The sequence below is a fragment of the Periplaneta americana genome, chromosome 3 (genome assembly GCF_040183065.1).
Source record: "Periplaneta americana isolate PAMFEO1 chromosome 3, P.americana_PAMFEO1_priV1, whole genome shotgun sequence".
NCBI lineage: Eukaryota > Metazoa > Arthropoda > Insecta > Blattodea > Blattidae > Periplaneta > Periplaneta americana.
The window spans coordinates 55,079,744-55,091,973 of record NC_091119.1 but is presented as its reverse complement, the minus strand read 5'-3'; the positions used below and the strand labels follow the sequence as shown (position 1 = coordinate 55,091,973).

At 33.6% G+C, this 12,230-nt stretch overlaps 1 protein-coding gene across 4 annotated transcripts in view; it reads left to right on the top strand.

Annotated features, from left to right (window-relative positions):
- The window catches only part of LOC138696050 (sodium-dependent noradrenaline transporter-like), a 138,714-nt gene extending 128,166 nt beyond the window's left edge, over window positions 1-10,548 (top strand). For 2 of the 4 annotated variants that reach the window (XM_069820555.1, XM_069820551.1), the window contains 3 exons: window positions 229-426; window positions 5,770-5,916; window positions 9,934-10,546. In XM_069820555.1, coding sequence (XP_069676656.1) covers window positions 229-426; window positions 5,770-5,916; window positions 9,934-10,074 — 486 coding nt within the window. In that variant the 3' untranslated portion in view covers window positions 10,075-10,546. Of the gene's footprint in view, window positions 1-228; window positions 427-5,769; window positions 5,917-9,933 lie in introns of all 4 variants that reach the window. The other 2 variants (XM_069820553.1, XM_069820552.1) reach the window with 2 other exon arrangements.
- Window positions 10,549-12,230: the final 1,682 nt, after the last annotated feature.

Here is a 12,230-nt window from a genome sequence, read left to right as displayed (position 1 = left end):
ATGTTGTACGCTGCCTTGCTCTCTCTATCTGTCTCTCTCGACGCAAATGCTAGCAGACTGCCATCTTCCGAATTGCCGTCGACTCTAACTTAACTTACGTCACATAATCAGATAGAACTTACCCAAAAGCTAATGTAAGCTGTACCACACCAAATCAACACATTATCTTGATGTCTACTCAAAAGAAGAGAGAAATCTTATAAATTGATAATACTACTAATGTTTCAGGTAGGCTTGGAGATGATAATGGTCCTGGACGAATATCCAGTGGGGAGGAGTCTGAGTCTCATTGCTTTCTGCGAGATGCTGACTGTCATTCTGTGTCTTGGGGCACATGTCCTGAGTGACCGCAGCTTGTTCAAGTTCGGCAAGCCAATCTCCTTGTTTTATCAGTACTCGTGGATCTACTTGCCTGTTGTCTTGTTTGTGAGTATTTGAAGATCAAAAGTTCTTTCGAAAATTTCAACACTGCAAAAATGAACATTTTAATTGGAATATATCTACAATTGTGGGATTTAAGTGACTATTCCTAGTGGATAATCACACTGCACTTGAATGGTGAATTTACAAAATGACTTAAGTTCCTAGAAGTAATTTTGAGAAAATTAAAGAAAACTGTTTTTGGCCTCGCTGAACCATATATTGTTACAAGATAATTTTTTTATATGTAAGAGATATGTAAGAGAAATAGTTTTATTATAAAAATACTTTTGTACTCTTCTTCAGGTTATAAAACATTAAATTATCTTCAGGACAAGTTGTTCTACAAATTAACTTCAATTCTGCATCATAATTATTAGGTTACTGACACATAAACATGTTTAACTAAATGTATTTATACCAAAATCATAAAATAACCTTATTGTAATTGTTGAACAACATTATTTTGAACAATTTGTTAATCACAAGAGCACAGACAACTCTTAGGAGTGTTATAACGAGACCCAGATGGCAAGAAAGAGTGATCTCTGATGGAGAAAAGTCTTATGTTGATGATATGTTTCTGAGCACTTATTGCCATTAGAAATTTGATTAGTGTGGTGTTCTTATTTTGTCCTGGACAACTGTCGCAAAGCAATCACAGTTCTTTAATATACTGGATTGGACACAATTATTGAAGTAGTGTGCAGGAGAAAATTACATACTGTACCTCATTAAGTCTTTTCTTGGCCTGTCCCTCATGGTAGGCACAAAAGAACATTTCACCAGTTTTCATGTTGTGCACAGAGAAAGCTGAGACTGTATTAAGCTGGCGATAGTAGTACATATCCTGAACTGGTGTTTAGGCAAACATACATTTTTCATGTAGTCAAATGTGACAGCAAGAAAATCCTCTCTCCAGATGCTTAACTTGGCTCCACTTTGCAATACTTTTTACTTCAGCTACAAGTTTAGCACTATTACTGAGCATATTGCTTTTCATTTTCATGCTCTGTTCTTCGAACGTAATAAATTTTCCCAACTAAAGAATTACCAGTGACAACAGACAAAAACAATTTGTCAGCTGATTGTATGATAAAATTACATATTAATGTAAGTTTATTCAGTACTTCACAGGCAAAACAACTTAAATCCAGGACTAAAGTTGTTTTACCACTTAACCAAATATTCTGCTGCTAAGGAAAACTATACACAAGTAGTGAATTAAAGTCATTCTGCTATTAAACGATGCCCCTTTCATACAGTAATATAATCATGCTTTCAACTCAAAACCCCCAAAATGTGGACCTAAGTCGTTTTGCAAATTCCCCATATTTCCATAACTAATTGATACAAAGTTTATAATCAAGGACGATTAATATGTCGTTAACCGATGCTGAGTTCTCACACACATTGAGTTTAGAGGAAAGGGCTGGACATTGTTGAAGATGATTCTGATACATTTCTTCCTGAAGACTGCACAATGAACAAAGTGGTGAAGAAAAAATTCCAATTTTGTTCAAGTGTTTGGCAGTCCTGCCCTGTGAGTAATCGAAAAGTTGCAACTGCACTTTTCCTTTGATGCTAAAGAATTATATTTTGTTATACATTGAGACATTCCCATCTTATATTATTTGAAATTTCGTGGAAATGGTATGATTTATATCTTGATATTTTGAGTTTATTAATCTTTTAAGTGTCGAAAATGATAAAGTTAATATGGGATTTTGTAAATTTTACTTCCCTTAGCAAGACGTTCAACAGCTTCATCACCAGATAATCCACAGTGTGCCGGGTATTCATTGAAAAACTATCCTTTTGTTAAGTTTCACCACTGTTATAGCAGTAATAGCTGCTTTAGAATCAGTGACTAATAGCTTGTTAAAAATAAGAGATCCAGTACAACAGATTTTGGAGTGTTGAATAGATTGCTTCAACTTCCCCATCAAAATTTGTAGCTCCATAATATCAGGATTTGTAAAACGAGAAAAGTGGATATGTAGGACGATAATATTGCATCATGTATTATACACACACTCTAAATAATAGGCCTAAAACCTTAATTTATAGAAAAAGACTTAATGTTACTAAACTACCACATACTTTCTTGTTACATATTCTTCTATGTACTTTCTAACAATTCAGTTCCTTTGTCATATTACGAAGTAGGGTTTTCTGTCTTGAATAAGTTCTATCATCAAATGCCTCTTCCCTCCCGAAATTAAAAATGCTGATGCCATAAATGCCCCCACATCTTTACACTGCTTATTATACTTACTTACAAATGGCTTTTAAGGAACCTGGAGGTTCATTGCCACCCTCACATAAGTCCATCATCGGTGCCTATCCTGTGCAAGATTAATCCAGTCTGCTTTTGGAAAATGTGAGATTATTGTCTTTGCTCAACAGAATAATTCCACACTTTACAAATCTGCAACTCACATTAAAGTACAGGTTTTCACCATAGGATTTAATTTCAGTGCCCATGTTTCCTTATTCATATGTCACATTAGTGGCGCAATTTCTAACCCATGCTATCTGGCAGTTTGTCCGTTTGCCATCCCTCCTTCCACAGCTTTAATTGTATGCTGAGTATTATTTTTATCTACTTATTGTAAACTCTCCATTTTCTACATTTGAAAATACACATATACTGTAATTGAAAACAGTGAATTTTAAAACACAAATCATTTTGAAACTAAAAATTAATGAAAACACTTCACTCTTAATATAATATTTGTAACTAAATGTAAATAACTTTATTTATTAAAAAACAATTTCTTATAAATTTATGTTAAGAAACTCATCTACAGAGTAGAAAGGATTAATTAAAAGCCAATTATAAAATCTAGTTCTGAAAATATTGGTTGGTAACTTATAATATTGACTGGAAAGCTTATTATATAATTTCATCTCCATGACAGAAAAATTTGTATTAGTTTTATGTAATCTACAGTATGTAACATTAATTTGTTCGTTATTTATAATTTCATGATCATGTATATATTGGCTACTAATGAGTAATTGTCTATATTTTGTCGAGTGTAAAGGACTAGGTCATGTATATGACAGTTAATATCTGTGATTGTTTGAAAAGTGGTCTACAATGTTCAAGATAGTTTGATTGACATAGAATTCTAATGGCTTTCTTTTGGAAAGTCAAGACACTCCCAATTTTGCTACCATTTCCCCAGAAAATTAAAGCATACCAAATTATCGACTGAAAGAATGAAAAGTAGACACATCTTAAATAACTTTGAAAAACGCAAGTCACTAATTTCGTTAATAAATATAGGCTATAATTCTTGATAACTTTGTGCATATATATTCGATATGTTTTTCTCAAGTTAAACTGGAGTCCATAAAAAGTAATAGAAATTTAGTATAGTTTTGTATGTTGTCCTTTTTTATTACATGATTTAGGCTAAAAGTTATGTTGATAGTCTTTTCTTGATTAAGCAAAAAACCATTGGATTCAAATCATAAAGCCATCTATGATAGAATATCATTGGTTAGAGCATGTAATTCATTCAGAGTAGAGCTGGAACATAAGAATGTAGTATAAACAAAAAGTGACAAATGAATTAATTGAAGGCTGCTGTTATACATAAGACTATGAATTTTCAGCAAATAATGGTTATTCAAATGAAACCTGGTCATCAGTAATACAAAAAAATTGAACTTGCTGCCTAATACTCACCATGGTTGTAAACAAACTTCTCCCACTGTGACTCCAGCTGATGGATCAGCTTCACGGAATCCCAATAGCCTGGAGGTGAACCAATGTTTAACAGCATTTTGCACCACTTCGTTTGGTTTAAATTGGTTTCCTTCAGGCTTTTCTTAAAATCTCCAAAAATATATAAAATATATAAATTGTAAGGAGATAAGTCTGTGCTGTAAGAGGGATGTGATAGTGTATCCCTATCCAACTTTGAATTTCCAAAAAAAATATTTTTAACTCATTTTCGAGCCACTCTATTGTCCATGCTCTAGGCTAGGACAGTCATGTCAAGCTCGGCCACTGGTGGCAACACAACTGTGGATACTTTGAACAGATTCTGTAGTTTTGTTGCGTTTTTCTATTGTGGATTCAGACTTATGGGACACTGTACAGGGTGATTCACGAGGAAAGGTAAAAAATTTAGGATACGATATCTTAGGCCATTTTGAGTGAAAAAGTTCATATGAACATAGGTCCGTTTTCGAATGATGGCAGAGCTAGATGCATTTTTTTGGTAAAACATCTCGCCCCAATGTGAATCAGACGTTACCATATGCTGCTGACGTGAGACGAGGCGTAAGACAAGGTCAAGGTCGCAATGAATGACGTAACATTGGAATCTACATTGTGAACTATGTAGATAAGAGAAAAAAATCGGATGGTGAGGCATTACAAATGTCCGGTCACCTGCCCTTGTCTGATGTAATGACACAGAACCCGCAGATAACACAAATAGCCTACACTATCATTGATTCACAGCAGTCCAGTCAGCTACCTACAGTACAGTAGTTATACAGGTACAGTTATCGGAAGTGTTAAGTTGTGTTTTTTAAGATGCCTTATAAATTTTCGACTACAGAATACGCCGATATTGTGTATGTTTATGGTTTGTGCGATGGAAGATCTTTGCGTACCGTCGCTGAATATGAACGACGCTTTCCAAACAGAAGGGTACCATATCGAAGAGACTGTCTATGGGGTTGGATGAAAGATTTGGTATAGCAAAGGAAGGGGGAAACGAGAGAGGCGATAATCGACCGTATTTTGGATCTGGGATAAAGAACAGTTACGTGCAACTCTCCCGAGTGATGAGCACGATTCACGCTCGAGTGCAACAGTGCATTGAAGCAGAAGGAGGTACCTTTGAAAATGTGCGAAAACATCGACTCCGACGTCTAGAATATTAGGTATGTATGCATACATGAATATAAACTTTAAATTTGTCCGTTATCTGTCTCTAAATGCGAGTTAGTACAATGGAATCTTAGAAGTTTTTGTGACCGTAACTATTTTGTTTCCGTAACCATTCGAAAACGGACCTATATTCATATGAACTTTTTGACTCAGAATGACTTCAGAATTCACATCCTAAATTCTTTACCTTTTCTCGTGAATCACCCTGTATATATCTGTCCATCCACCCCACCTGCTGCCTGCCCACATACATACTAACCTACCAACTTATTTATCCAATTGTCTACCTACCCACAGACCTACCTGTATACCTACAAACTCTGGTAGCTATCTACGTACTCACCCATCTCTCCTCCTCGTCCACTTACCTGCCTATTCACCTACCCCCAAACATATCTATTTAATATTTATTTCCTCTTTCTCTCTTACAGCTTCTTGTGGTCATTAGTTTTGTGCCAGGCGAAAATTTGATTTACTCATCAAGTGCTAATGCAGCTGGCTGGATTCTGTACAGCATTGTTGTGTTGGCAATAGTGACCAAAGCTATCTACAATAGTGTGCAATTCACCAGGCGTAGTGTAAGTAACAGCGCATCACTTGAGATTCTCACATCACTGTAGTAATGTGCAGTTTTCTTGATCATTATATGACATCATGACATAGAATAAATGTATTCTGAAGTAGATTCAGTTCTTTTGAATACAAGGAGTCCCGATGTATGCAAAAGCAAATATGATGCATGAACAAAAATGTGTTAAAATATGCACATAATGTAATAATAAGATGAACACCATGCTAATGAATTTAACTGTAGTTTATTCTCAGATTTTTGCAATGATATTTCAACATCTGTCACTGAAGACTCTGTTATATAGTGAAAATGTTTTTTAAACACAAATCTATATATATATATATATATATATATATATATATATATATATATATATAGACACACACACACACACACACACACAAAAACATACACACATACATACATACATACATACATAGGCCTACATAAATACATACCCACACACTAACACACTACAGGAACATAAAAGAGTAGTGTTGCCAAATTTACAAAGTGTAAACTATTGAAACAATTAGGATATTTATCTATCCTTGAGAAAAAATTTGCAGTTTTTATCCAAATTTTAAATTTAAAATTTTCCCTGATTACTTGATACATAATTAAGGATTTGCATACAAAATAAATCCCTCAAATATTTTTGGGAGCGCAGGGGGGCAATTTTTTAAAGCGGAAACTGAAATTTGTTTGTTTTAGCCCTTGTCCCACAGTTTTATGTTAGAACAAAATTTATTTCACTGCCTTACTCCTAAAAGGACACGGAATAAGCTGTGAAAACAGTTTCTTCCTATCTTATCCCATTAAGCAAAAATGTCGTTTTATTTTTTTTAATATTTTAAATATAAAAATAAAAATTTAAGATCTTGAATTTTTAAATTAGCTTTCTTAGGCAGTAGGACAATGTTTGTACTTTGACACTTAGCTACGTTAATCAACTTCATTTTGGTGCAAGAATGATGAAAATATTTCAATTCTAAGTGCACTTTGTGAAAATTAGTGTTGTAAAATCCTGTAAAATGAACATGGAGAAAAATCATCTACATCCTGAGGGTATGAAAAATTGTAACGAAACACTCAGCTTCCTGACTGTATGAAAAATAATACAGTCAAACCCTACCGCCAAATTCGAATGTTATTATACAAAAAATATATAAAATGGACAGAATGTGACGGATTGACACTTACAAAATTGCACTTCTGGTTTAACCGTCAACTGGCATTGCTTTTTAAATGTACGTTAACAGTATTTATGGGTCAATTATGACCCACAATGTTAGAAGTAGTCCCTAAGATACAGTAATAACAGAGTGACCACTGTTCCAAAAGTGTGTGTGTCTAATGCTCAATATTTAACAGTGAAGTCATTCTCCTTCTTGTTTCCCAGTATTTAGATGTAAGGTCCAAAAAATTTTCCAGGGATTCACAGATTTCTAGATGTTCCATGTCCATGGCATATTTATTGGACAATAAACATTTAGCAGAGTCCAATAAGTTGATTCAATGTAGATGTTTTGTAAGACAGTCATGACCAGTAATCAGTCTGAACATGGCCACAGCAGATTTTCATGGTAGATCAGGAATGGATTTTAAATCTTGTAGTAAATCGTTCCATCTTGAATTTTGATGTTCACTTGGAGAATTAGTGTGGTGATTGCTGTTAATTTTCCTTTTGATAACTCGTTTTATGCACTCATATGAAAAACTGCATTTCTTCTTTACGTTTATTTTAGTTTCTTTCTTGGCCAACATATCACCTTTCTCATTACCATATATTTCACAATGGGCTGGAATCCATTGGAGAACTAAGGTCTTATTTAAACTTTGAATCTGCCTTAACATACAATGGATTTCCTTATTTTTTTCTGATTTAGCAAAAGTAGTTCTGTTTCAAAAGTTGTTGTTGTTTTCTAATGCCAGGCATTTGACATTAAAGTCATTTGACCTCTTGCACTCCAATATTTTTCAAAGATATTATCATGGTCAGCCATTGAAGCACAGATTTTGAGGTGTTCCGAATCCATTTCTTGGTTTGAGTTGCACAATGGGCAGTTACGGGACTGATATATTCCAATCCTATGCAGGTGTTTGGCCAAACAGTCATGGCCTGTTGCCCTGTTTCAAAAGTAGAACATACTTTTAATTCACATCACAGATAGTTTTTTTTTCAAAACTGCATTTTTTCTGTATTGCAACATAGCATCCTATCTAACATATGTCAAAATTAACAATTCTGAAACAAAAAAATAATTTTGGGCGCTAATGGGAATTAAAGAAAGGTAAAATTTTATTTACCAGGAGTCTGATTTTTTAACACAAGAGTCACCTTTGCCACTTTTTGTCACCTTTTATAAAATGTCTGTCACTTTTTTCACCTTTGTTGATAGCCACAAGTGCTCCTGACTCTGAATGTTGAAGGTGGTGGAACAAAATCCAGGACATAGGCCTCCCTACTAGCCATGATATTGGTCTTGAGATTGGAGTATCACATTGAATTGTTCTGTGAACATTTAGAGACATCGAAGTCTAAAGTGTATAAGGGCAATAATGTGCACTTGATTTTCACTGTTGCAATATTTGAAATATAAATCTGAAATAGGACACAGAATAAAATAAATAGAATCTAAAACAGAACATTATTTAATTTCGTTGCTCTCAGTTCTTATTCTTGTATTCTGAACCAAAGACAATTTAGTATTGAGTTTCCTCTATGAGATGTGTATTGTATTGTATTTATTAACATTCCATGGTACCGTATTCATACATGCTCCAGCTAGAATATGGAACAAGTCAAAAAACTTAATACTATTATAAAATCTTAATTTATAGTCACAGTCTACATGAAATATATACAGACGAGATTTACAATATAGTCTGCTAGTACAACACAAAGTTTTAGTATCAATTTCATGAAGTGTTATTGAATGTCATGAATTCACCTAAAGAATAGAAGGCGTGAGAAATTAGGTACTTCTTTAATTTGGCCCTAAATAATTTTATATTTTGAGTTTCATTTTTTATATCGATAGGGAGGCTACTAAAAATGTTTACTGCCATATAACACACTTCTTTTGATAGCACGATAGACTTGCCGATGGAGTATGAAAGTCATTTTTTGACGTGTATTTATGCTATGAACTGTTGAATTAGTTACAAAGTTTTCACGATTACATACGAGGAAGATTATTAATGAAAAAATATACTGACAAGCCATGGGCATTATTTGTGGTTTTTTTTAAATAGTCCTACACGATTCCCTAGATTTGGCACCTACTGTTATTCTAATTACTCTTTTTTGTAATAGAAATATATTGTTACTATCTGTGGAATTTCCCCAGAATATTATTCCAAAACTCATTACCGAGTGGAAGTATGCAAAGTATATTGTTTTTAAGGTATTGATATTTACTATCTTTTGCATAGATCTAATAGCAAAACAAGGTGAATTTAGTTTGGGGGTAATTTCTTTAATATGATTTTTTCAATTTAACACATTATCGATGTTTAAGCCAAGAAATTTGGTTGTTGTTGTTTCTAATAGGGATCTATTATTAATTATTGCGCTAGAAATTTGCGACGTTGAATTTGGACATGATTTAAATTGAATTATGTTAGGTTTGTTACAATTTAACACTAATTTATTGACTGAGAACCAGTCACATATTTTGAAGAGAATTTCCTCTGAAGAGAATTTCCTAAAGGCAGAGACGTAAATGAGAGAATAATATTAAAATGAATTTGAGGGAGGTGGGATATGATGGTAGAGACTGGATTAATCTTACACAGGATAGGGACCAATAGCGGGCTTATGTGAGGGCGGCAATGAACCTCCGGGTTCCTTAAAAACCATATGTAAGTAAGTCTATTGATACTACCATGTCATGCCATGAGACTAGGCCTACAAGTATTTCAACTACGCAGTTATTTGTATTTTTTTTTTTAATATTGATTTGTAGCATAATTTTAATTTATTCAATTAGCATGGTGTGATCCATGATTTCTTTTTCAGGTTTTCCTGGATGTGTTCTCACTTCGAGAACCTGAAAACGGAGATGAAGTTCCTAAATTCAGTAATGCACCTCCACCTAATGATCGGCCTAAACTTGTACCAAGTCCAGTTGAATGCCCGTTGAGAGACAGGAGCAATTAGTGTGTACTATCCTGGTACTCTTCTGCTGACAGCAGGCTAGACTGGAGAATATAGGCTACTGAAAAATGTCAAGTGGAGTGTATGATATAAATCCAACATCAAGCTTAGCACAGGTAGTCCTGAAAATGTATGATTATACATCTCGTAGGGTTAAGAAAAGTATTGGTTTAAATACAAGTTTTGACAATAAGACTTCTAGTGTATAGTTTTTATTTAGTGCAAATATAAATTTGTTTGTGTGGAGTTATTCAAAGTTGAAATACTTTTAAAATTTATTAAAATTTGTTAAAAATAAACTTCACATAAAATAAAACAGTTCTGTTCACAAATTAATGAGCTATATTTATTTAAAATGATTAGGTAATATAAACACCAAATGTGACAACCACTTTGTTTCTCATTTCCCAGCACTTAGAAGGGGATCCTCTGAAATATTCAGGATTTTCTTTGATCGCTTCATTTGCGATTTATTCGAAGTGCAAAGAAAAGAAACTATTTTTTCGAGCTAACATCAGAAATCGATTATAGTCAATACCAGATTCTGTTAGCAAGTAAAACAAGTTAAAAAAATTTGTCATTCTTAAAAATTTTCAATAAAGTTATCATTTATTGGTAGTTTTCACAAGGAAGACGGCAAATTATGAGAGACGATGACGGCAAAAAATTAAAGAGGAAAGAAGTAGTTACAAGATCAAAAGAAATGCACAAGTGGCAATAATTCATGGAAAATTATGAACTTACGTGAGAAGTATATGATGTTCTATATGAAGAAAGCGAAACTGATAAATCCACGATTTGCTTATAATCTGATTTATGAAGTAAATTAACCTTTCATTTCATTATTAACTTGTCGGAAATCGCATAGTTATTTAGTATGGTTTTTATGCGAGAGGTCGTGCACTGTGCTTTTGACTAGTGGCCCATTTTCTCTACTGTTATAATTCTTTTACTTTTTATTTTACCTTGTTTTCAACCATAATATAGAGGATGACTCACGAATATTGTTCCATACTCTAAATCTCATTCCTGACATCATTGTGAAGAAAAAAGTTCACATATACATGTGTCTGGTTTTGAATAGTTTTGGATAAAATCATGGTTCTTCCTTCCATAATACACATCCTTGTGAACACACTCTCTCTCTCTCTCCCCTCTTCTCTCCCCTCTTCTCTCCCCTCTCCTTCTCTCCCCCTCCCCGCTCCCCATCTCTCTCCCTTCTCTCTCTCTCTCTCTCTCTCTCTCTCTCTTTGGCAGCTTGCTTCCACCCATCATTTAAGATGAGATGGCTACTTGACACTGCCTCACCAAATGATAATAAAAGGATACCATAGAGAATATGTGTGTGAAATGAGCTGAGCAGTTCTCTGCTACACCTTTGGTCAGTTCCGACAATGAAGATGATGAAAACAATTTTTATGTTTTCAACTCAAGTATACTTTGAAAAGCAAAAAGAAAAGAACTTGTCTCCTCGGAGTATGAGCTCTTACAATTCTTCAATGGCAAAGGAACAACCCTATGCACTCTAGAGAATTACCCAACAGTGAAACAAGCTTTTATAAAGTACGGTACCATATAATACAAGTTTGTGTTCCTCTGCGCCTGTAGAAAGACTGTTCTGTTTTGCAGGATTTATTCATTCACCAGCAAGGGAATCCTTATCTGATGAATTTTTTGAGAAACTGTGTTTTTTTAAAGGGAGCAGTAATAATTATTATTCATATGTAGCATAATTTCATTGCTGACTGGGAAAAGGAAGAATGTTCAGTTACAGTGTTTAACTAATACTTACAGATAAAAATACTTTTTTTAATGTTAATATAATATTTTAGATTTTCAGTACCAGTAATATTCTTACTTCTTTATATATTGTATCGAGTATTTAAAATACAAATGTATTTTGAGATTTGAAATACAAATGTATTTTGGTTAATTTTTTAAAGTATTTTGTATTTGTAATTCAAATACTATTCTTTGAAGTATTTTGTTTTTGTATTTGAAATACTTGTATGTCATTATTTTGCCCAGCCCTGATTACACAGACACATAGGGTTGCGAAATTAAATTTTGATTCAAGATTTTTAACAGCAAAGGTTGATTTTGGTTAATTGTTGGCTTCTGTTGAAGGATGTATTTATTTATTTTGCTAATAATTGTAA